Consider the following 23,637-nt stretch of genomic DNA (forward strand, 5'->3'; position numbering starts at 1 on the left):
GAGGCGTGGGCGGATGTGCGCTGGACGTGACCGCTCCCCTCCACCTGCGCTGCATATGCCGCTAGCGGTCACTGGTCAGTACATGAGCGTGGTCCGTCAGTGCTCCTCATGGTATGGCTGGCAAGATAACAGACGTGTGTACAACGTTAAACTACTGGGCGTGAGCACAGGCCTCGTCGTACGGTCGCACATAACAAGCTTACACCAAATAACCTTCTCACATACGCTGGATGTAATTGCTTGGGAACAGCCCCGATTTCGGCAGAGGCGTCGAGTGGCCCTTGGGGATCGTGCGTCCGCGGAGCCACTCGTCATTAACTTCTTCGTCAATGACGACGGTGTCGCCCTCCTTAAATGCGAGATCGTCCGCATCACCGCCCTGTCCGTAATCCCACAGCGCCGTGGCACGGATCTCGGTAGGTGGAGCGGGCGGCACGCGGGCGGCGCCACGCGCGGGCGCAGGCTTCGGCACGGCATACCCTGCGTCGGCAGTGCCTTCCAAAGCGGCTGCAGCGGTGCGAGCAGCTTCAGGCGTAATCTGGCCGACAGTCTCGAGGAGTTTGATCGAGTCGAGGACGTGCGAGAGCAGCTGCGGGCCAAACGTCTCCATGTTCGTGCCGGCGGCGGGACGGACCGGCGCAGATGCACGCGCTGGTCCCCCGGCGCGCGCAGGCGCCGGGGCCGCCCGGCCACCCCAACTGGCCGAGCTTCTCCGCGGCGCCGGGGCTGGTGGCGGCGCCTTGTCATCGCCGCCAGGCGTGGCGCTCAAGTCGGTGGGCAAAGGCTCCTTCTTGTACGACTTGACGAAGTTTGATCCGCCGTTGTAGACGTTGTCCACAACCTTGGAGGGGATAGGGATCAGGAAGCCGACCATGGTGAATGCCTGTGGAGAGGATGGATGGGCAAGAGAGAGAAGAGCCAAGGGGACGAGCGATATGACGGAGATGAGGCTGGGATGGCTCGCTTGAGTATTGCCAAGGAATTGGTGCCTGGCCCCACACTCCATTGGTCTCCCCATCTTGCACTGGAACCAAACATACTTTTGCCTTCGTCGGCATGAGACATGTGCGGGTCTAGCCAGTGAGAAAATGGTGTAAGGCTCCAACAGAGGAAGGGAACGCATGGAGCGCTGTTCTTCCCGGTGGAAAGCGAAGGTGACCCAAAGTGGCAGATGACGTTCCCTTGGCGCCACTGATGCTTGACTGAAGCAGCTCCGTCTAACAATTTGCTTGCACGAAGAAGCAGCCCGGATGATCTTGACAACAGATGGCACCCCGTAGTAGCGCTTAGACATAGTCAAGTTGGCGTGGCCTTTGGAAATGGGCGTGTCGACGATGTGGTGATGCGGCGTGGCTCTGGAGGCGGCGGTGAGCCACAAACGGTCGAGTTGATCATTGGATTCGGCTCAACATCTCCTGCGCAAAGTCCCTGCCAGTGCAATGTAGTGTACATCACTTCTATACATGAATATGTCATCTGCTGTGGTCGTCTCCTCCACTGCGACCTGAACCCGCCAGACCCTGCTCCCCCATCAGAACACACTCCTCTACTGTACCACGTTCCGCCCACACATCCTCCGCTTACAGCATGTAGCGGAAGTACGGAGAGCGGTCGCCAAGCTGTGCGAGCTCCTTTGGTGTGTACTTCGCGTCAATCTCCTCCTTGGTGTAGTTGTCGCGCTTCGCGTTGATGCGCTTGTACGCGACCTCGAGCACACCTGCGCCAATGACACCAGCGACAGCGAAACCGAGAGATCCAGCGTACCCAGTAGTGAAGTGGGGCTTCTCGCTGTCGAGGAAAATGTAGCCGCCGATAATACCGCCGACATTGCAGAGGGAAATAACAAAGGCGACGCTCATTGCGCGCTTGGCGGGGCCTGCAGTGTTGTTCGCGCACCAGGTGTTGGTCTGCAGGTCAGTATGTGTGTCTGGCTGGAATTAGAAAAAAACTCACCCCTGGCCCGATGGGGTAGACACCAGCACAGATCAGGCAGATTGACAGATAGGCTGGACCCATATACTTTTTGATGTCGTGACGGAGAGGCATGATGATAACAAGGGCGACGATGATGACAAATTGAGCCACCATGATAAAGGGCATACGCTTGCGGAAGCGGTCGGAGAAGAGACCGGCAATGCAGGCAGTGATGGCACCGACGATGTAGGGTGGGACCGAGAGGAGCTGGGCGTCGGATGACGAGTAACCCATAGCCTTGATGATCGTGGGCATGGCGAACTTGAGGGCATAGTTGGGAACAGTGTTTGACCAGTAGACGATGCCGAGGAGGTAGAGCTGCCAGTCGGTGACGACAGCCTTGAAAACCTTCCACTTGCTGACGTCTGTACTGTCGTGCTGTCCCGAGTGCGCAGACTTGTCCTGAGCGCCGGCAACGATTGCCATGTACTTCTTCTCCTCCTCGGTGAGGAACTTGGAGTTGGAGGCGTGGTCCGGCAGAATGAAGGGCACCATAAGGCCGAGCACGACGGTCGCGGCACCCTCGAGCAAGAAAATCCAGCGCCAAGCGGCAATGCCTCCGACGCCCTTGAGCTTAGCGATGGCGTACGCGAGGAGACCGGAGAATGCGCCGGCAAGCGCGCTGGCGGTGTAGAAGAGGGCGATGCGCGAGTTGAGCATGTGCCGGGGGTACCAGAGCGAGCAGAGGTAAACTGCACCGGGGAAGAAGCCGGCCTCGGGAACACCGAGGGCGAGGCGGACAGCGAGTAAGCCGCCGTAGTTCTGCACAATACCGTGCAGGGTCATGGCGGTGCCCCAGAGAACGGCCAGGCCACCAAGCCACCATGACGGGCGCGCGCGGAAATAGCGCTCCAGAATGATGTTGGCAGAATCTCGAAGAGAATGTACGTGACGAAAAAGATGCTCTGCGCCGTATTGTACTTTGTGCCATCGAGCTTGAGGTCCTCAGTGAGTCCCTCGATTTTGGCATTACCGATGTTTGCTCGGTCTGAAGATGAGAGGGGCGAGGAATGGGACAGGGGCCGGCGACAAGGCAGAGAGAATGGCGTCAGTGACACGCACAACTGCCCGAGGCTTCGCGCCAGCATTAAAACTCACCAATATAGGCGAACAGATACAGAAGAGCCAGCATGGGGAGCAAACGAACGTCGATCTTGCGGTACATTTTCTTTTGCTTGGCCTCGTCAAAGGTGGCGAGGAACTCCTCCTCCTCAGCGGTGTAGATGCCCTTCTTCACCGCCGATTCCTCCCCATTTGGAAGCATGACGACATCCTCGACATACACGTTTTCCTGCTTCTTCTCGAGGTCGGCCTCGAAGGACACTTGGTCGTTGCTTGTGCGCTTTGGAGCCATGGTGTGCGATGAGGTAGGTCAGGCGTTCCGAACGAGCGCTGTAACTGAAGGAGCAACCACACAGGTCTCTTATACCACTCGCGCCCAACAACAGCACAACCACGTCCTCACCTCTGGTTGCTCCAGCCGCTCACGCGCAGATCATCTCGGGCACAGGGACCCCCACGACGTCGCCAAGCCGACCCCATGTCGCCCCACAACCCCCCCGAAAACCGAGGGGATGGCGTCTGTTTCTCGGGCTCAATGCCTGAGCGCTTGCCTATTCGCGCCCACCATGAAGACTCGGCGGCGAGCTTAAGCCATTGACGTTGAGCGCACAAGCGGCATCGCATCGCTCCGGGGCTGGAAGACTGTCCCGAGAGACCGATCGGACACGAGAGCGGAGCGATTGGCTCCTCATGCCGCCGATGGATTGGTATAACCGCGGCTGGTATGGGAGAAATACGTCAGAGAGTCTTGGCATCCGACTATAACTGGCGGTGAATGGCTAGGCGGCTAGTGCGTCGCAACGAGGTCGTATAATGGAGTAAGACCATGTGCTCCACACCCCCGCTGCGGGCACGCGTGCCTAGGCTGTTAAATTGGATCATGGCGTGCTGCTGTTCCTCTTGCGAACTCCCATATGGTCTGCAGCGCGTAACTGTCCCACACCCGTTCACCAGATCGGAATCATCCCGGATGAGCCCCCAACGGTCCAGTGGCGCGAGGAATCGCAAATGAGGGGGACCCATGGGTCCATGTGCCCACCCAACGCAAGATTGTCTCGACACGTGCCTGCACTTGGCACCGAGCTTAATCACCGATCTTAGGCGGTAAAAGGCGGGAAGCGGCGGAGCTTCGGTGAACTTGGCTCCAGGTCGCCGCCCCTCCGTGCGCGCCGCTCCGGCAATCCGGAGTTCGGGACCCTCCTACAGCCACGATTGGATAGCCAGCAGTCGTCAGCCCCGAGCAGCGGCAGGCACATCCAACCCAGCGTCGCAGCGACCGCGCAGCGGGCGAGCACACCCGCCAGTTAACAAGAGGTTGTCCACTAGAAGCGCAGAGTGACCGCGGCGGGCCTTCTCGCGGAGATTGAAGCGAGCTCAATACCGTCGCCACCGATGGTGCCAAGAGCCATGGAGCTCCGCCTTGCGCCGCCAATGGCGCGGGGCACCCAACGGAGCGATCCTGCGGGGTCGCATGTCGATCTGTAGCCGACTGTTAGATTACGGCCCCGTGATACACACAGACTTCCATTTCCCCGACAGCTGATTGCACATGCTCTCAGAAATAACCCCCTCGCTAAGCAGAAGCACACGTGCGTTGGCTCGTCCAACAATCAGTGGCCATACGGCGTGTAAGTGCGTATGTACGATCTGTCTCAGTGGCATGTGACCGAGATCCCCCACTCCAACATTGTTTACGCCGAAGCGCTGACACGCGACTTTCGGCGGCATGCACAAAAGTTCGACCGCGGGTCCGACCGCTTAGCGTGGCCGTCGATACCTCCGGCCATTTAAGTGTGGAATGTCATGTGCCGCGCATGTATGCTTCAAGGCGGGACTCACCGCAATCAAGGTGAGATGAGCTTGGCAAATTGGCAGGATGCTGATAGATGACAAACGCTTGGGACGTGGTAGGACCGAGAGGTGCAGTGCGTTGCTGTAGTTTGAGCACTCCTCGTCATCTCCCGCGGTGCAGATTCTTCCCGTAGGGCAATTCTCACCGTAGGGCAATTCTCACCCAACGCGGGCAAGGAAGGTATCCCCCAAAGGATAGTCAGTTCAGTCCCATGGCCTTTCCAAGATGCGAGCAACTCGCCAAATTGCAAGCACAAGGATGTTCCCACGACACGGAGCTGATTGATGTGCCCTATATTGCCAGCTCGGATCCATGCCAGGCGGGGTGTGACTTCGGCGCATGCAGACCGAGAGCAAAGGAGAATGCAGTTTTAAAGCAGCCCTTCAACGATCTTTGTCACAAACGGTGTTGTATGAATGCCACTGCCTTGCCGTAGGCGAAGAATTCTGAATTGAAAATGAGGTTATTTCAAGCGGTGAACTGTGCTATCGGAACCACTGTAGTAGTGAAGAAATAACGTAAACCCCTGCCACAACCCCCGATCTCACAAACACAACTTCGGTCAGGGACAGGTCGGTGCATAGTGCCACCACAAATCTATCTGACACTGGCGAGGCCAGTAAAGGCCCGTCGATAATAATAAGAGTCCGTTCGACTTCCCGCCGGGCCAGCACCATGAAGGGACGATTAAGGCGTTTAGCACGACATGCCGTTAAGGCTGCCGATGTTGAGCGCGCCGAAGAGGTTGCTGAGGGTGGAAGGGAACCAGCCGAGGACGGCGCCGGACATGGCGCAGCCGACGCTCTGGATGGTGCCGGCGCCGTTGCCGCCGAGGAAGCCTCCAGCAAAGAAGCCACCGAGCGAGGAGAAGTCGGGAATGGGGATGAAAAGGCCCTTGATGCCGAGCGACCAGCCGGGCGAGGTGGGCTTGAGGCCGTTGATGAGGAGAGCCCAAGCGACAATCTCGACGACAGTCATCGGGATCTTGCGCTTCGACCATCCGGGAGGGAAGCGCTCAAGGACGAACCAGTGGTAGGCCATGTCCTTGGTGAACTTGATGTTGTCACCGCGGAGGTTCTCCATGACGAAGCCCGACTCGCCGTAGGCGACGAGCATGCGCCAGGGGTTGAAGTCGAAGCGCGGGTTGTTCTTGCGCGAGTAGGCCCAGGCGCGGTAGCGGGACTGGGCGAGCTGGTAGGGGGTGACGTCGCCGCCGCCGTACTGGTCCATCTCCTGAATAAACTGGTTGAAGCGGCCCGAGTCGAGGTCCCACTGGTTGCCAAGGTGAGCGTCCTGGCGAGTGACGGAGGCATCGCCCTCGAGGACACCGTGGCCGGCAAGACCGTCGCCGAGACCGTTGCGGGTGCCGATGGAAAGCTCAAGCTTGGTCATGTCACCCTTGAAGAGGAACGAGAGTGTGCCGAGGACAGCGCAGAGGTCGGGGGAGAGCGAGAGAGCCTGGAAAGTACCGACGAAGAGCTGAACGGGGTTCACGAGACCGTTGCGGGGGATGTAGCCGTGGTTAGCGGCGGTGTTGAGACCGGGGCAGGGGCCACGGAAGTCACCGGGGCCGGGAGCGATCCAGGGGTGGTCAGCGTCCTCGGCGGGGCCGAAACCGAGGAAGGAGGCGAGGTCACGGCCAACAAGGGTCGAGTTGGCAGGGATAGTGCCGGTGGTGTCGAAGGTGTTGTTCTGGGCGTTGGCCTGGTTGCCGTCGACGGCGGTCTGGCGGTCACGCTTAAGGCCTGGTGGGTAAGCCTGAGGCTACGTGGCGGCTCAAGGTCAGGCAGACTCACCGAAAGCCTCGTAAAGACCATCCTGCGTCAATCCGCGGAAGTTGGTCTGGCCGAAGTTGGTCTTGGGGACGTCGACACCGGCCTCAGCCATGCCCTGCTTGATCTGGGCGGTGAGGGCCTCGATCTGCTTGGGGTCGAAGCGCTTCAGCTTGTTGATGAGGCCGAAGATCTCGGTGTTGCCGCTGGGCGACATGAAGGGGAAAGCCGAGACTGAGACGGAGCTCAGGGCCGCGAAGGCCGAGACGAGGAAAGTGACCTTCATGGTCGATGGAAATGAGTGTGAATCAAGTTGGAGGATGAGGGAGAACGAGTCTCGATGGTGGCCTTCTTATGCCTCACGACTTTGGGGACACATCGCCTCGAGGCCACACTCGCCCACCCACACCGTCTCCCCTCGTCCCTCCCACGACGTTGTTGATCGCTCAAAGACCTTTGCTTGAGCCCGTTCCGTTATCCGCAAGGGACGGCCTCGCTGCACGCGGATCCTGGGGCCAAACCAACCCCTTGTCCACTCGGAGCGCGCGCGTTTCTCACTAGCGTGATCCTGCCACACATCCTACTACAAGGGGCGGATCGTGATCGGGAGCTTTGCGCGCGGGACTCATGAAGACGAGGGCGGGTGAGGGGTGTGTGTCAGCAAGCCGGCTAGCGTTTGACGGGCTGTCATCCGCCGCCGAGCACTCCGATGTCAGCGGCATCGAGCCCGGGGGCGGCAGTGGGATCAAAGCAGGGGAAAATGCCGTAAATGTCAGTTACTAGTTAGAAGGTGGAGATCAATTTCCAGCAAGGTGGCAGTTTAGAGAGATGGAAAGAAAAGCGAAACAGGATAAGCTCGAACCGAGGACATAGAGTGGAGGGGGTGAAAGGGCAGCGTGGCGGATCATCAGGCACCGGGGAGCTACTGGACGCGTCCAACGCGTCTTTTTTCGCTTGGCGCCACCAAAGTCCAGGATCACGCCAGCGCGGGAATCGAGTGCGCCAGCGCTCCTCCCTGCTCTAGTACCAACAGCCGCGGCCGCCGCTGACCAGGGTATTTTGTCGCAGCACGTTTCATGTCCAGCTGACGAGAGGGGATGCTGTGGTTGGCCACTGCCACTGCTCCTCGCGTCTCGCCGGTACTCGCCGCCTGCTGCCTGCATAACCCAACGCTCATGCACAGATGTAGGGGAGGCTGCCAGATGTGTTCTGCTGCATTCTGTGATCAGTGAGTTGTGTGTGAGACGCTACAGCTGGCGTAGACGTGGCAGGGGCAGGTGGCAATGTGCAGGGGGTTTCTTGGCCTCCCTGATTCCAGCCATCGACCATCGGCCTTGTTCATCACGTTCACCTCGGACCGCCGGTGCCGAGGGACATCCGCGAGCTTGAATGCCATGTGCCTCTTACTCTTTACCCGCCGCGGCTCGCTACGCCAACCTTGTCACCGATCATGGACATCTGGCATGCTCAAGCAAGCGAGCGTCGGGCAGATCTGGGCCAGCTCAAGTATCCAGGAGGGCATTACCGAAGTCCGAATCCGGCGCCTGGAATTCAGTGCGAGCGGAGAAAAATCACTCAATAACGGGTTGCAGTTCCTCTTCTCCCTGTCATGGTTCGCAATCCCACTCCATCCCTGGTTCCAGTTGCTATTCTGCGCCACGATCCGCAATCGCGCCACACTTACATGAGCGCGCGGTGACGTCGGCGCCGAGTAGCAGTCACGCGTGCTTCGTTTCGTGACATCGTTTGCTTGATTGCAGAGGTGTTTGAGGACAAGAGCGGCGTAAGCTAGCTGCGCGCGTCATGCACCACGTCCGGCTCCGAGTATTGTACCTCCCCAAAATGGCTTAATGCGTTGCAGGCACCCCGCAAGATAAGCTGCATCAGTTACGCACCGACGCGTTCTCGCGCCCAAACTGACAATCTAACACCAGATGCGTTCGAGAAGTCGAGCACTAACGCATGCGGTGGACTCTGGGCCATGTTTTGGTTCCTAGCCCCGCGCTCCACTCCCGTGCCTGCTGTTTCGTAACCCGGGACTTCGGGCCGCCGGGTGCGGGCCAGGGAATATTCCATTCCGTAAGGCGGGAGTGACGGTGGGGTCTGTTGAGGCTGGAGGGGGTGGGTGAGGGGTGGGCGTGTCGGGGTGTCAAGTGTGAGCATTTCGTGTTTGGAGTCCATGAAGAGAGTTGGGGGGGGGGGGGGGGGGGGGGGGGGGGGGAGAGGGGTCTGGTTAATGTCGCGGCGGCCACGACCGCTTTGCGATGAGCATCTCGCCTGTCCGGGTTGGTTCTCGACCTGTACGACTGGCTAGTCAGGCTCCTTGGTGGCGGAGGATCCCGAGACTCCTCCCGCCCTCCCGCCGACCACGCGTCCACGCGGAGCGCGTGGACAGGTTCCGGATTATGTGATGAGAATCAGAGGCCTGTTTCAAGCGTCAAACTACGTCAACGATCAACGATCTCACTTCACTGATCTCTAACCGACATGTCCGAGTCTGAAGGTGAGCGCTTGCCGCCGCCTCGCTGAGACCAGTTCGCCAGCGCAAGAGTGTGCCAGCCCCGCCTGCCGAGCAGGCGCCCGCCCCCGCCCCGCCCAAGCCCGCCGGCGGCGGCGCCCTCAAGGTGGTCCTCTTCGTCGCGCTCGTAGGCGCCGCCCTCCTCGCGTACATCATGAGCGGCGAGCGCACGTTTTCGATGAAGGCGCTCAGCGCGTACGACGGCAGCAACGAGGCGCTGCCTGTGTACATCTCCATTGACGGGGTGGTGTACGATGTGTCGGCCAATCGCAGAGTATACGGCAAGGGGGGGAGATACAATATGATGTGGGTCAGGCGGTGGAATGGGCAGACAGGCGTGGGGCGGTGTTGAAGCTTGGCATGATTGCAGGCGGCCAGCGACGTCAGCGTAGCTCCGCCACGAGTTCGAAGCTAACCCCAGGGCTGGACGCGACGCCTCGCGCTCGTTCATCACAGGCTGCTTCGAGACGCACCTCACGCACGACTTGCGCGGCCTGAGCGAGAAGGAGCTGGAGTCGCTCGAGACGTGGAAGAACTTTTTCAAGGACAGCCCCAAGTATCCGCGTGTCGGCGTGGCGAAGCTTCCGCACATCGACCCGGACTCGCCCATTCCCGAGCCGTGCGACAACCCGAAGAGCGCGCATAGCTGAGCACGGGAGAGACGGGTCGAGCGGGGCCTTGAATTGTACGCGCATGTACAACTGCATCAGACGGCAAGGCCACGAGGGAGGGGGGCTCTGTAGTTCGGCGGTCCTGCAGTCCTACAGGTTGCCTCGGTGTGGGGGCGCGCAAGCTTCCGCCATGTTAGGTCGCAGGGCTTACTCGTCGTGTGGACGATACGACTTGTCTGCTATGTAAGCAGCGTATGTGCTTCCAAGTAATGGTCACCGTTGCGAGGCGTAGTCAACTGTGTGTGTTGTGGCGCCCCAAGCCAGGTGGTCATGCAACGTCACCACACTTCACATCCTACTTGTGAACGGAGGCATCCAAAAATCCTGCACTCTGTTTTGTGTGTGGGCATGAGGCCTGGGTACGCGCCTGATAAGCACATGCGCATGTTATCGCATCTAGACTCTATTGCTAGTCTCTATGTCGCTGTCTTGGTCTTGTGCACGTGCTCTATCCACGCACGAGCATGCCAACCATGCACTCCTGCATCAAGTGCTCGAGATTGACCCATGAGTGCGTGAGCACTGGCGTCAGTGACATCTTGGCCAACACATCTTGGCCAACAGGCGCGCACGCCGGCGTTCCAACGCTTCGCTGCACTTGCACTCACTGAACAGCTTGGTCCCGTCACGGCCGGCTACTCGCATGAGCTCCTCGACGCCTCCGGGGTGGAACTTGAGGTACGGTGTAATGTTGTACACAATCCCATTAAACGCGGACCAGGCGTCCTCCTCAGTCTTGTGCTGACGTCAGCAACGCAAACCATCACGCGTACCTTCTTCAGCTCCTCCATCGTGACGCGCATCGGTGGTCCATGGAAGCCCCGGAGGTTTGCGCCAGACTTGGCGAGCCTCGCCCAGTCGAGCGCAGAGTGGCCGGGCTCGAGAGCAACCTTGCCGCGGCCCTTCTTCTTCACCGGCGCGGGAGAGAGGGCAGACCCGTCAGCGAGCTTCGCTGGAGTTGCCGCAGCCAGTGCCCGTGACGGAGCGGGATTCAGGGCGGAAGAAGAGGAAGAGACCGCACGCGAACCATTCGTCGTTGGTGGAGGCGGCATAGCGCCCCGCCCCGCTGCGCTCCTGTCTGCCACCAGCCCGCCGCCAGTCTTGATACCGAACGTTGGTCGCGCGGTCGTGCTGTGTGGCAACCTCATGTCTCCGAGCGGTGCGTCTACAATCGCGATGTTGAGATCAGATGGCGGCGAGGCACTGTGCGTTGAGGACGTGGGGGAGGGCGGGGCCAGCGCGAAGGACGGTGCGGGCACAGCGATGGCTGGGGCGGCTGGCAGTGCTGATGGGGCTGAGCGCTGCGCCGAGTCTTGCAGAGGAAACTGCGGGGGTGTGTCGTCGTACTCCTCCTCGTCCTCATTTTTGGGCGAGGAGAAACCTCCGGGCATGTTCCCGGAGCGGATTACGCGAGCCGAGGGGGAGGGGGCCGAGCCAGACCATCCGGGAATGGAGGGGAGCGAGGACAGGAGCTAATGTGAGCACATGCATCGCATAGTGTGGGGCGACGTACCCAGGCCATGTTTGCGAGTGCAATTGGAAAGATAGGAGACGGGAGATGCGGCAGGAGGATGCAAAAGCTCAAGGTGTGTCAACAACGGACGCCTTGGGTGGCGATTTCAGCTTTTGGTCCCGTTTAGTCAGCCCTCGCTTGGGGTTCGCCATCACCTCAGCCATGCCCCGTCAAGCGAGCGATGATCGAGGCCCGACCAGTGATAACAGTGGTACAACATCACAAGCTGGTTTCAGGTGATCTAAAATATGAATACATCGCTGCAGAAAGCGTCTAGCAACTAGTTGAAAGTCGGTCCTCCGTGCACACCTCGCACCCCCTCGGTGCCGCCTAGTCGAACGACTCGCGCTCAACACCATACACCTCCTTAGCCACGCGCCACCAGTCTCCGCTCTCGCCGCCGACGCACCAGCGCCCGGCAAATTCGACCTCCAGGGGGTGCAGGCGCTTGCCGACGATCACAACGGAGTGGAGGGGTGCCCCGTAGTCCTCGGCAGTGAGGCGGGCGAGCTCGGCAACCGTGCCCGAGATGATCTTCTGCGTGCTCGTGCCGATGCGGGAGAGCGACATTGCGAGCGTCTTCTCGGGATCCATGAGCGTCGGGCCGGCAGCGACGGGCACGTCGTCATCGTCGTCCATGTCTGCCTCAACCTCGGACGACGGGTGCCTCTTACCCTCGGTGAGCAGGATCTGCTCGAACGCAGTGGCGGGATTCATGAAGCGTGGCGGCTCGTAGACAAGACGGCCCCTGAGGTCAGACTGGCCCCAATTCGAGATTAAACCGCGGCATCAAGCCGAGCCTCCTTACCTTGCCATGTTCTCCTCGCTCTGCTCGCGGACCTTGATGTCGAGAAGCACGAGAGTGTGCATCCCATAGCGCAAGTTCTCCTCGAGACGGTCGTACCACGAGTCCGGTGTCCAAGTTTGCGTGTAGAAGGGGAGAGAGATGGCCTGCCCGAAGTTGTACATCTGCAAGCCGGAGGATCCGAGGGCGGTCATGATGGAGGCATTGTGGATCGTCTGGGTGGGAATACCGCGGTTCTGCGCCCGCAGAAGGAGGTCGGTGTGGGTCGTGGCACTTGGGTTAGTCGTCTCCGCAGACGGGAGGGAAGGCGGGTGAGACGGGCCTCACGCCAACGGCTTGCGTGCAGGCGAGACCGCACAGCTGAACGATCGCACAGTGTATGGGCGCAGTCACGACCGCGAGTGCAGATTCACGAAAGAGTCCCCGGTTCGACTCACCCTAGCGGGTCACCAACGACAAGGAAAGCGACATCGACCTTGTCTGCGTCACGCAAGATCTCGTCACTCTCGAGCTCGACCGTCTCGCGCGTCGCCGTAATGACGGGGCGGCCGTAAAACTCCTCCTGACTGTCAGCTAATCTCAGCCAATACACATGACTCGGTACACTCGGCAACTCACAAGCTTCTCCTTCTCGACCATGAGGATGGAGGTGTACGCCTCAAGGTAGACTCGCTCGCACCCGCGCACGGCCTGAAGTCAGTAAATCTCATCCCACAAGCAATGGTGTCTCACCTCCAGACCCTTGACCGTGATGTCCTTCTCGTCACTGAGACCCAAGCCGATAACGTAGAGCATCTCGTTGTTGCTGTTGTTGTTGTTATTGTCGAAGTCGTTCAGTGAGCAGGGCGGATTGCGAAATTATCGAAGAAGAAGAGACCTCCACCTTCACGTGCAATCCACGTGGACTGGGGCAATGGATTGAAGTGGAACGCCACCTCCACAACCCAGGAGCGAGACATGAACACTGCCACCCAACTTAGCCAGCTGAAGCAGACAAAGAGACTGTTGAGCCGGCGACGGGCGCCAGCATGGTGTAGCGGACGGACTACGCTACATTCGCGCGACTCACTACGTCTGTCCGAGGCGGAGTCCGAGTCGGAGCGCTCTGTTCCAGGCCCAGCCGAGCGTGGTCTCGCCAATGACATCCCGCTGGGCCGGATGACGTCAATCACCATGCCGTACTCTCATACACCTCGCTCCCACACACTTCATTACTACTCTCCTCTCTCTCCAACCTCATCTCTTCTCCTCTCATCACTTCGCATCAGACGCATCTCAAGCATCATGTACGCCCTCCGCGCCGCCCTCCGCACCCCCGTCCGCACCGCGCCCCGTGCACTCAGCACCTCGGCCGCCCGCTGGAAGGACGCCTGGGCCAGCAGCCCCGACATGAACTTCACCGAGTTCAACAAGCACGTCCGCTCGCCCAACGATGTGAGTAACGCCTGCAGACTACCGCCTTTCGCGATTCTCTGGGCGCCTAAGTGTGCGGAACAGACGAAATGCGCTCTCCATCCACAGCATAGGAATATGAACGCTCCGCTGACCACAGGAAGTGCTCCTCATCGACACCCGTGAGCCTGACGAGGCCGCCATTTCGCCCATTCCCGGCACGGTCAACCTTCCCTTCAGCAAGGTTGCCGAAGCACTCGCTGAGGGCAACAACCCCGGCAAGTTCCAGAACGTGAGTATCACGAATCGGGCTGCTCTGCGGGCCGTGGGAGAACAATATCTTTACACCCACGGCGGATCAAATGCCCAAATCATGCTGCACAACTGAGCGCGACTAACACCAGGACTTCGCTTTCCCCAAGCCAGCGTACAACCAGAAGATCGTCTTCCTCGACCGGGCCGCCAAGCGCTCCGAGTCCGCTGCGGACGCTGCCCGCAAGGCCGGGTACCAGAACGTCCGCACCTACGGCGGCGGCGTTAAGGAGTATCAGGAGAACGCTCACAAGCACCACGAGTGAGCAGGCGGCTGAAGGCAGATAAAGAGGTAGACACAGAAACAATGCAGGGGTCCAGAAGCTCCAGCATTACACGCTCACGAGGACTCGGATGTTGTGACAATTGAGCAAGCTATATAGCAGTCATCTCATCACGCGAGGGATATCCGCGCTACTCACCTGACAATACTGATACGAGCGTCCCTCGGCCTCCAGCCAGGCGTAGCCGGTTTGAGTTTACCCAGCTTCCCAAATGAGTCGAGTCACAAGTTCTGACCGGAAATGCCAGCATCCTCGCGACTCGTGAACATGTGCGAAGATGCCGCACGCCACGACTGGATCTTGTAATTCTGTGGTGTGCAGGTGGTGCAAAGCAGACACACCTTTATTCCACATGATCAGTCCACACCTCTACCGCATCTCCGCTGATCAGACCTACGATCCTCCGAGGGCGAGCGAGGAGCCCGCACTTTTCACACGTCACATGCAACACGGCTCGCGCCCATCTTTTCTCTGTTCTTCTTCGAGGGCACAGTCAACCAGACGCAGAGTCGCACGGTCTCACTGAACCATCTTGACATCGTACTGTCCATCATCACCGCACGTACCTCACATCATTCCACCATGGCCGAGGGTGAACGGTCTGGTCGTGGCGAGGCGGAGATCTATGACGACGCGGTCTGGACCGACGGTGACTTCGAGGTCATCACCACTGCCGACAATGTGCGCTTCCGCGTCCCGAGCTTCCACCTCTTCAGCTCGAGGTGAGACCTGCCTCCGCGCCCCTGATGTCAGCGCCGTGCTCCGCAATGCCCACAGCGTTGCCAATGGTGCCAAGTGCAAGATCACCTTTACCGACCCAGATTGCGAGACCGCCGACATCTTCCGCCTGTTCCTTGGTCTCGCCAGCAAAGGCCGTCTCCTTGCCGCATGGACCCTCGATCCTGTCCGGCAGCTGGTGATGTTCCTCGACAAGTACGAGTGCATTCAGGCCCGCCGTCTCTTTTCTTCGAGATTTGAGATCGAGATTCGGCGTAGCGGCACACGCGCCCATGACCTCTTCCTCGTTGCAGCAGCCATCGGCGACACCTCACTCTGTCGTCTCATCCTGACGAGGCAGGCAAAGCAAGTCTGGGGCAAGCCCAGGGAAGGGACGAAGGCCAAACCTCTGGACGGCACCCCGGGATGGTGCGTCTGGGACTGCCGGCACTGGCCCTCGTCGACGTGGAACTGTGGTGTTCCTAACAAATACCTGTTCGCGCTCGCGCGAGCCTTCGGGCAGGGAGGAAGTTCCAAACCGTTGGCCGACGAGTTTGAGCGCTATCTCGGGCTGGTCGAGAGTAGCAACGCTCTTTGAGCAGGCTTGACTTCATAGCTGAATATTTGGGCGCTGTAGTGTGTAGTAGGGGTTTGGGGACGTACTTGATTGAGGTGCGCAGAACGGATTGGTTGAGCGACATAGGCAATGTGATCTCTGTTGGGGTAACAGGACGAGCAATCGCGTGTGCTGATTGCTGCACTTGTGGAAGGACGTGCTCGCGACCCACAATGACGTAGCGGTGATTCACCTCATGATTTGTAGCTCTTCATCCTTCCTTCCTTGCATCCCACAAGGTGTCATGCAGAATCCCAAGGTATGTCGGATTCCAGCCATTCCCAGAGTAAGCAGAAGCCCGATAGCGTATCGAGCATGAGCAGTGAGGTTGCACGCCGTGGCGGTGAGACCCGGGATGTCAAGAAATAGACAAGAGGTGACGTTGAGGTTACGAGTCACATGGGCGCTCTCACATCCTGTGACACCTTCAGCTTGGGGTGAGCATCGCCGAAACGGAAGCTCATGGTCCAGCTCTCTGCTCCGGTATCACACGCTATCGACAGCAATGCCGGCGGTGCTGTGAGCCTACGCGGGAAGACATTAACTCTGCCATATGTTCTGATGGCGCGCCGGACCTCAGGCGGACGTGGGTCAAGACGGGCGCAAGGGAACGAAGTACGAGCTCACGGAGCACTGCACGGAGCGCCCAAGAGCCTAGAGCCTGCGGGACCCCAGTGTTCTGGCTCGCCGAGTTGTGGGCAATCCGGGGTAGAGTATGTGCGCCGCTCATATAGCGTTCGGACACCACAGGTCCGAACGATCTCCGCCTGGCCGCCTGTTCGTTTCCTGCAATATCCGAACCGAATGTCCAGCCGCCACCTCCATAGTGAATACCTCTCTTCACTCGAGTTCTACTCGAGCATCACGCCAAGCATACGAAGTTCCAGGAACATACTCCCGTACATGGCTTGCCGCATCTTCCCCGCCCACAGCCAGTCTGCCAACGTTGGAAACGCGGAACTGCTGACAATCTTTGCCCGCCAGCTGCGGAGATATGGCGGCGCAGCGTCGTATCCCCGCATTGCCATTCGCTGTCCCCGCCCAATGCCCTCCTATCTCCTCGACTCGGCGCCGCCTCTCAAATGTGGCGTTATCGCTTCAGGCTAACATCCCCCGATCTCTGCAACCGGGCATACCGGACTAGCCCGACCCGGCCCAGTCGCGCTGCCCACGCACCGGCCTCCGGACGTCCAAGAAATTGTGCCATCGTTTCACCCGACCCGATGCATGGTCCAGTGTCGAGTCGATAGCATAGCATGGAGGAACTGCGATGGCACGCCCGGGCCCATATTTTGGCATCGTACTATTCTCCTCTTGCTACTCTCTCAACACTGGAACAAGATGCCGGACGGCGCTATCGTCAGCAAGTTTAACTGGGTGTCGCTGTGCGACGAGGTCGACAAGATCACGAACGACACCGAATTCACCGAGGGCGATTTTGAGATCGTGTCGTCTGACAATGTGCGCTTCAAGGTGCCCTCCTACCACCTCTTCGCTGCTTCGTGAGTCGCACCGCGTAGATCCATGTCTATGACCACCTAGCTGACCGCAGCGCCGTGTTTGAGGGTGCTCAAGGCCTCGACAGTGACACCGAGCGCTCCATCACGCTCTTCGACAGCACAATTGAGACGGCCGAGGTCGTCCGTCTCTTCCTCCACCTTGTCGTGCACGGAAAAATCGCCCTCGAGGGCTATATGCCGCACGTGAAGGAGCTCGTGCTCTTCCTCGGCAAGTGGGACTGCGAGCGCGCCAAGCGCCACCTCCTGGCCAAGCTCGAGAACGCGGTGCACCGCGGCGCCGTGCAGGCGCACATCGCATGGTTGGTCGGGGCGAACGCCGACGACCCCGAGATCTGCCGCATCGTCCTCGCAACATACCCCGATGCGACGTGGGTCGCACCGAAGGTCCAGGATGGGAACCTGCTCTGGTCGACGCCAGGCGACTCGGCCTGGTCCCCGGCCAGCTGGAACCGCGGCTTCTGGGAGGACGCCCCTAAGAAGTACCTCTTTGCGCTCGCGCGCGCATATGGCAAGGGCGACTGCTCGAAGCTTGCGTCCGAGTTCGAGCGCTATATCAAGGTCATCTCCGAGATCTGATCGGTGAGTTGCGAGCTTCACCTCTCTGACGCATGCTGAAAGCAGCTTCGCGTCACGGCCAGGTGATCTGCACGGCGTCGCTGGCGACGCCCACTCCATCATTTTCTGTTGTTAATGCTTTTTTTGGGTTTTCAGTCTTCCCCGTCCAGCACGAGGAGAGGCTCTTTCTAGCATGGTGTATGTAACAAGTGACTCTTTGGACTGGAGCTCGGCCCCAGCGCCTCGAATTCTACCGCGCCGAAGGTACATCCGCCCTCAGACGCCGTCGGACGCCAACACAAATGCCATTTACAGTGGAGTGCGGAGGAGAGGAGCAGCGGCGGAGGAGAGGCACCGATCGCTCGACTTTTTATGAGGGGCCTCCACCAAACCTCCACCTCCACTTCAGGCGAAACTTGTAATGAGTATTAGTAGTGGCGAGCAGGGCAATACAAAACGTGAAACATGGAATCGGTGGCAACCGATGAGGTCACCTTGATTACTACTCTCTCTTCCTAACTCCTCATGCCCACACGAGCAGATATCATCCACGCTCTCAATGCCGGGCCCATTGCCGGCGAGACAGAATCGGTTGACTCGGACACGATACGTGATGACAAGACGTTCAACGAGGGCGACTGCGAGCTAATCAGCGTCGACAACTGCCGCTTCCGAGTGAGCCACTGCTATCTCGTCGCACACAGGTGTGTCCTCGCCCTCACCCTTCCGCTGATCTCCCCAGTAAAGTGTTCCGGGACATGTACAACCTCGGGGACGGGACGCAGGATTTCAGCGTAACCTTAACGGACCGCGAGTTCGAGACTGCGGCTGTGATCCGCCTCTTCCTGTGTGCGGCCGTGCGTGGCGACATCCGCTCCCGCGTCTACGGGAGCTGTAGACACCTGCGCGAACTGGTACTCTTCGCGGACAAGTATGACTGCGACCCGATCCGGCGCCTCATCCACTCTGAGTGCGAAGTCTCGATCCTGCGCGGGTACGGCGGGAGCTTGGAGCTGTTCGCGGTCGCCGCGACAGCCGACGACCGTGACCTCTGTCACTTGCTGGTGCAGGAGCGCGCGAACGAAACGTGGCCACGCGGAAACAACGGCCGCCTGCACCACCGTATGAGCGCGCGGCCAGGCATGAGTATCTGGGACGTGCGTTCGTGGCCCGAGAGCGCGTGGCGCCTCGGCATCCCCGTCCAGTACCAGTTTGCGCTGGCGCGCGCGCACGGCCAGCTTGCGGGCGTGCCCCCGCCGCCCGGGGTTACGCTTGCAGACGAGTTCGAAAAGTACCTCAAGCTCATCAAGCCTGGGTGGCGCGACTACCGTGATCCAGACAAACCTCCTGAGATCAACGAGTACTACTGGGACTGGGAGTGATGTGCATGGTAAAGAGAGCCTGTTGACGCGAGCGATGGTCCTGAGGGAGCTTCTGAGCCGTCCACGCCTCCACCTGTTGCACATTGGCTCGGCACTGTACCCTCTGTCGCTTCCAACGACATGACTGTTGTATAGGTTGTATTCCCCTCCGTGATTCGCTTCGCCGCCATATCATGTTGTAGTACTCTTAGTATCATGACCGCGGCTTCCTCCTTACCTGATTGACATGGGACATGGCGCGGGCATCTAGCTGAGAGCTTTGGGTCCGGCACGTTACAGTCCAGAAAACGAGCCATGGGCAGCTACAAGGCTTGTACGGATTGAGAATGCAAGACCGGGAGATCGGAAGGGTGCAGGTTACGAATTGCGCGATTCACGCACAAGGAAAGGTGACGAAGGGGAGTGGTCAAGGTCAACGCGATTGCCCCAGCAGGAAGTGCTGCGGAACCTGAAGATCAACTCGCAGTGAGTAGTATCATCACTCTCCACATCCTCCCATCCGTCTCTCAGCCCTTACGACACGCCGTATGGAATAAGCGCAAGAATTACAGCAGCGACATCGACACCAGCGGCAAACACGGCGGTCATGACAGCACGATCACAGACCCCATGGAGCCTGTGCCCTCGGATCATGTTGGCTTTCGCGTTTCGTGGTACCACATGCCGACGGGAAGGTGAGATTCCACAGCGTCCCGCTAACATTAGCAATCTGTTCCGTGGTGTACGCGACGTCCCCGACAACGAACAAGCGCTGTCGCGTCGAGTTCGTGGACCCGGAATTGAGATTCTTCCAACCAAGCAAATCAGTGCCGAATTCGCGCAAGCCTGTTGCAATCTACATGACGACTATGTCACCTTCCGCTTACTGTCCGTCTTCGGAATTAATGGAGCTGCACGCAAGCCCATGTCTGAGCTCGAGACCGAGGCACGTAAGCCTGCCGATGCCGAGTCACAGAAGCGTATCTTTGTCATCGCTACCACCCTTCAGACGCCGGCCGTGCGCGTGAGCATCGTCAATCATATCCGACACGGGCGAGACCCCAGCGACTCCGTGGATGATGAAGACTTTGACACCTACGAGTGGACACGATCACGCAACTGACTGCTGTGGGTTTGGCAGGAACAGCTTCCACAAGATCCCATGCACGCGCTCACAGCCTTCTGGGAAGAAGGTGGCTTTCGTCAGTTTGAAAGGATCTCCGCGACCTCGTCACCTCAGACAGCTAGCTCCCACTTCCTCGGCCTGACGCGGAATCAGCAGCTGACCACCGAATTGAATTCAGACACCGTGTGCAAAGCTCATCCTCAGATCATCAGCCAGGAAGTTGAACCCCGAACCGGAGAGAGGTGCGGCCAGTTCCCTAGAAGAGCCGTACCACACCACATACTCATGAGTCAGCCTGCAACTACTCGTGCAGGTTGTGAAGCTGAAGAAGGCGGATCCGCGTCAAACCTCGGGCCCGGGACGCCTCGGCGATGGCCGACAACCGCGGGCCCCCGCTGGCGTGCACTCAGCCGGCGGCTACGGTCGGCTCCTCAGACCCCGTCGACCACTTAAGAGCCACGGATTAGCCCACCATCTCCCTATCTCTGACCAACTTTCCATCAGTAATTCACGCTACCATGAGCGCTACCGCTATCGCCACCCCTTCCGCCGCCGACGCACAGGCGTACACTGCCGGGCTCGTTGACGCCGAGCAGAAGGCTGTCGAGATGTTCAACGAGATTCCCTCGCTGATCACTATTGGGATGAGCGAGAAGGCACTCTCTGACGCAATCCACAACCTCGGCCAGACAAAGTACGGCGTGCGCACGCACTGGCACAAGCGCATCATCCGCAGCGGACCGAACACGCTCCGGCCGTAAGTCAGCGCCGGCGCCGGCGCCGGCGCCAGGTAGTGCTCGCAGCCGCACGCTCACCCCAGGTTTGAGGACAACCCACCCGACCGCAACATTGAGGCGGACGACATCCTCATCATTGACCTGGGACCAGGTATGCTTGTGCTTTACCAAGCTTCGCTGACGCAGTCTTCGAACAGTGGGAGGCGGACTTTGGGCGCACGTACGTGCTGGGCGACGACCCGGAGAAGCGGGCGCTAGTGGATGCGCTCGAGCCGCTCTGGCAGCGCGTCAAGGCGCGCTACACCGCGCAGCCTGACATGAGCGGCGAAGAGCTATACCGAATTGCGCAGGAAGAGACCGAGCGCGCCGGGTACGACTGGGGCGCGCCGATTGCGGGCCACATTGTCGGCCAGTTCCCGCACGAACGCATCCCGCGCGACAAGATCGCCCTGTACATCGCCGAGGGCAATGGGGACACCATGGCGAAAGCAGGCAAGAACGGGCACCGCCGCCACTGGATCCTCGAGATACATGCGCGCGACAAGCTCGGCCGCTACCAGGGCTTCTTCGAGCAGCTGCTGACTGTGTAGAGGCGAGAGTAGCGACTCGCAAAGTCCAGGATATGCACGGATGGAGGACACGGACGCTGGCGCTGCCAGCCAAGGCCGGGACTGACGGAGGGATGGGGGCCGCCTCGCTTGGGCCCGCTGATGGCGCTTGTCTGGGTTTGAGGAAGCGGAGGGCGCAGAGGCCACCTCGCCCGGCGCCGCCCACCTGTCGCGTGGCGCCACAGAACTCACCCTGCACGCATGCACGAGCTCGTCCCAGGTCTGTTTTCTCTCACGGAAGGGCTCCGCATACCCCGCAGCGTCTCTCATTGCTGCCCTGTGGCTCCGGCCACTGTTCTCCTTATTCTTTCCCCATTCCTTCTTCTCTTCCCAGTTGTCTTCGCCTCTTCTTCAGTACCAGTACTCACCACTTAGTCGCAAGTGCGCCAGCCTGACACACTCATCATGCTCGCCACGCCCCGCTCCATGGACTCGGAATTCAGCTTGGCACCGATATCGCCTCTCCAGGCTTGTGTTGGCCTGCAAGACGACACGGAGTGGACGGCAGGTGATTTTGAAGTCATCACCTCCGACGGCGTCCGGTTCCGCGTGCCGTCGTACTACCTTCTCGCCGCGTCGTAAGTCGCTTGCCGCATCCATTGTGCCTCTGACCGCCGCCTGCCTCGTGTTACCCACGCCTCGCCTCGCCGCTGACCTCAGCACCCTCTTCCATCCGCACACCGCCGCCGCCGCCTACTCCATAACATTCCAACACGGGACGGAAACAGGCCCGATCTTCCGCCTCGTTCTCTACCTGCTGACTAAAGGTCGCTTGGGCTCCGGCGAGCAGTGGCACGTCCGGAACCTCCAAGCCCTCGCCTCCTTCCTGCACCGGTGGCAGATGGAGGCTGCACTTGCGAATTTCACCACCCACTTCGAAGCGCGCGTCCGCAACCGCGACCAGGCGGTGCTCGGCCTCCCTGGCTTCCTGGTCGGCGCGTACGCAGACAGCGTCGAAGCGTGCGTCGCGACGCTGCGTATCCCCTCGGTCGAGTGGGGCGGAGGGCGCCGGCAAGACGACGGTGGGAATATGAACGGCAACGGCATCAACGCGAACGGAAACGGGAATGGCCGTGGCAGTGGCATAGCAGGCCGCCCGTATACCGAGTGGCCACGAGAGGACCGCGAGCGGCGCGGCAAGCGCGCCATCATTGACAACACGCACCTGCTCGTCGGCGCGCGCGGGCGGCCCACGTTCGACCCCGCGTCCTGGCCCCTCGAGACGTTTACGGCCGGCCACCCGCCCGCGTATCTCTTCGCGCTGGCGCGCGCATGGGGGTCTGCAGGCGCCGACGACGCCGCGCGCCTCCCCACCGAGTTTGTGGCGTTCTTGCAGGCCGCCAAGGCTGCTGGGGCGTAGCGCGAGTCGTGCTGGACATTGTCGCCCAAGACTGAAGATACAAGGAGCACGCGTGGCTGTTCGCAGCGGCCATCGCCCGCCAGAGGAGGTCCATCATGAGTCTACTGGGACTGGTTGCTGAGTGAAGCGATTCACGGATGTAAAGAATACGCGGAAGAGCAGCTATTAAGCGTCCAGTCACGACGTTCAGTCCAGGGGCAGGGGTCCAGTCGGGTGCTGATAGTTATGTTTGAGTGTGCTAACTGTAGAAGTAACTTGGCTGCCTCTTCAGCTACTACCTCCCTCCCTTCTGGTCGTTCAAGAATAATGCACGGGCGGATATGTTAAAAGACAGGCTGAACTTGCGATAACCAAGGCCACTTAGCTCAGCTGGTTAGAGCGCATGCTTAACAGGAGTTGTCCATTTACGCATGAGGTCGGCGGTTCGATCCCGCCAGAGGTCATTGTTTTGGCTCCTTTATGGGGTTCGTTTTTTGCAGTGCGCAAAGGTAGACGGTCCACTCTTGTGAGCTTCGTTGGGCCCGAACAAACCTTTTTGAGGAAGTGTACAGGCAGAGTTCAGAGAGAGTAGTTGGATGGACGATCCCGGTGGCGTGGGTTTGATCCCGTCTACCCCTGGTGTCGTAAGATTGCCTCTGCTCTGATGCCCCTCTGGTCTCTGGCGGTGCCTCCACCCTCCACCCAGGCGCGCGGCGCGTGTGAGGGGCGTGAGCAAGGAGGAGGTCCAGGCGCGTTCCTTGCACCCCAGCTACCCAGGCGGGCAGACGACACGTCCCACCTTCCCTCCTCAGAGTTCCCGCCTGCCGCCCACACCATCCATCCACCCCCTGTCGCCGCGTCCCACCCCTCCCTCACCACCGTCCGTTCACTCAACCGCACTCT

General features: G+C 59.9%; 13 protein-coding genes across 13 annotated transcripts; 8 read left to right on the forward strand and 5 right to left on the reverse strand.

Annotated features, from left to right (window-relative positions):
- Positions 1–217: 217 nt before the first annotated feature.
- Positions 218–874, reverse strand: COLE_05392 (uncharacterized protein; the record flags this gene model as incomplete). Its single annotated transcript, XM_018424622.2, has 1 exon — positions 218–874. One exon carries the CDS (start codon positions 872–874, stop codon positions 218–220), a length of 657 nt encoding a protein of 218 aa, XP_018275074.1.
- Positions 875–1,580: 706 nt separating this feature from the next.
- COLE_05393 (uncharacterized protein) lies at positions 1,581–2,760 on the reverse strand (the record flags this gene model as incomplete). Its single annotated transcript, XM_018424623.2, has 2 exons — positions 1,581–1,907; positions 1,954–2,760. The coding sequence occupies 2 exons, from the start codon at positions 2,758–2,760 to the stop codon at positions 1,581–1,583; spliced, it is 1,134 nt and encodes a 377-aa protein (XP_018275075.1).
- A 2,824-nt stretch (positions 2,761–5,584) lies between these two features.
- COLE_05394 (uncharacterized protein) lies at positions 5,585–6,946 on the reverse strand (the record flags this gene model as incomplete). The annotated part of the gene is made up of 2 exons (XM_018426119.1): positions 5,585–6,633; positions 6,685–6,946. The coding sequence occupies 2 exons, from the start codon at positions 6,944–6,946 to the stop codon at positions 5,585–5,587; spliced, it is 1,311 nt and encodes a 436-aa protein (XP_018275076.1).
- Positions 6,947–9,356: 2,410 nt separating this feature from the next.
- On the forward strand, positions 9,357–9,828 carry COLE_05395 (uncharacterized protein; the record flags this gene model as incomplete). The annotated part of the gene is made up of 2 exons (XM_018420576.1): positions 9,357–9,484; positions 9,600–9,828. The coding sequence occupies 2 exons, from the start codon at positions 9,357–9,359 to the stop codon at positions 9,826–9,828; spliced, it is 357 nt and encodes a 118-aa protein (XP_018275040.1).
- A 469-nt stretch (positions 9,829–10,297) lies between these two features.
- COLE_05396 (uncharacterized protein) lies at positions 10,298–11,240 on the reverse strand (the record flags this gene model as incomplete). The annotated part of the gene is made up of 3 exons (XM_018424624.2): positions 10,298–10,371; positions 10,458–10,590; positions 10,623–11,240. 3 exons carry the CDS (start codon positions 11,238–11,240, stop codon positions 10,298–10,300), a joined length of 825 nt encoding a protein of 274 aa, XP_018275041.2.
- Positions 11,241–11,692: 452 nt separating this feature from the next.
- Positions 11,693–12,962, reverse strand: COLE_05397 (uncharacterized protein; the record flags this gene model as incomplete). The annotated part of the gene is made up of 5 exons (XM_018424625.2): positions 11,693–12,110; positions 12,171–12,440; positions 12,605–12,729; positions 12,786–12,857; positions 12,900–12,962. The coding sequence occupies 5 exons, from the start codon at positions 12,960–12,962 to the stop codon at positions 11,693–11,695; spliced, it is 948 nt and encodes a 315-aa protein (XP_018275042.1).
- A 489-nt stretch (positions 12,963–13,451) lies between these two features.
- COLE_05398 (uncharacterized protein) lies at positions 13,452–14,137 on the forward strand (the record flags this gene model as incomplete). Its single annotated transcript, XM_018424626.2, has 3 exons — positions 13,452–13,601; positions 13,720–13,851; positions 13,964–14,137. 3 exons carry the CDS (start codon positions 13,452–13,454, stop codon positions 14,135–14,137), a joined length of 456 nt encoding a protein of 151 aa, XP_018275043.1.
- Positions 14,138–14,737: 600 nt separating this feature from the next.
- COLE_05399 (uncharacterized protein) lies at positions 14,738–15,470 on the forward strand (the record flags this gene model as incomplete). Its single annotated transcript, XM_018425645.1, has 2 exons — positions 14,738–14,877; positions 14,909–15,470. 2 exons carry the CDS (start codon positions 14,738–14,740, stop codon positions 15,468–15,470), a joined length of 702 nt encoding a protein of 233 aa, XP_018275044.1.
- A 1,359-nt stretch (positions 15,471–16,829) lies between these two features.
- On the forward strand, positions 16,830–17,584 carry COLE_05400 (uncharacterized protein; the record flags this gene model as incomplete). Its single annotated transcript, XM_018424627.2, has 2 exons — positions 16,830–16,990; positions 17,041–17,584. The coding sequence occupies 2 exons, from the start codon at positions 16,830–16,832 to the stop codon at positions 17,582–17,584; spliced, it is 705 nt and encodes a 234-aa protein (XP_018275045.1).
- Positions 17,585–18,088: 504 nt separating this feature from the next.
- Positions 18,089–18,945, forward strand: COLE_05401 (uncharacterized protein; the record flags this gene model as incomplete). Its single annotated transcript, XM_018425646.1, has 2 exons — positions 18,089–18,267; positions 18,306–18,945. The coding sequence occupies 2 exons, from the start codon at positions 18,089–18,091 to the stop codon at positions 18,943–18,945; spliced, it is 819 nt and encodes a 272-aa protein (XP_018275046.1).
- A 609-nt stretch (positions 18,946–19,554) lies between these two features.
- On the forward strand, positions 19,555–20,047 carry COLE_05402 (uncharacterized protein; the record flags this gene model as incomplete). Its single annotated transcript, XM_018425647.1, has 2 exons — positions 19,555–19,619; positions 19,651–20,047. The coding sequence occupies 2 exons, from the start codon at positions 19,555–19,557 to the stop codon at positions 20,045–20,047; spliced, it is 462 nt and encodes a 153-aa protein (XP_018275047.1).
- Positions 20,048–20,568: 521 nt separating this feature from the next.
- Positions 20,569–21,377, forward strand: COLE_05403 (uncharacterized protein; the record flags this gene model as incomplete). The annotated part of the gene is made up of 3 exons (XM_018424628.2): positions 20,569–20,807; positions 20,871–20,938; positions 20,974–21,377. The coding sequence occupies 3 exons, from the start codon at positions 20,569–20,571 to the stop codon at positions 21,375–21,377; spliced, it is 711 nt and encodes a 236-aa protein (XP_018275048.1).
- A 423-nt stretch (positions 21,378–21,800) lies between these two features.
- Positions 21,801–22,755, forward strand: COLE_05404 (uncharacterized protein; the record flags this gene model as incomplete). The annotated part of the gene is made up of 2 exons (XM_018427060.1): positions 21,801–21,973; positions 22,056–22,755. The coding sequence occupies 2 exons, from the start codon at positions 21,801–21,803 to the stop codon at positions 22,753–22,755; spliced, it is 873 nt and encodes a 290-aa protein (XP_018275049.1).
- Positions 22,756–23,637: the final 882 nt, after the last annotated feature.

Source organism: Cutaneotrichosporon oleaginosum (genome assembly GCF_008065305.1).
Source record: "Cutaneotrichosporon oleaginosum strain ATCC 20508 chromosome Unknown ATCC20508_contig04, whole genome shotgun sequence".
Classification (NCBI taxonomy): Eukaryota; Fungi; Basidiomycota; class Tremellomycetes; order Trichosporonales; family Trichosporonaceae; genus Cutaneotrichosporon; species Cutaneotrichosporon oleaginosum.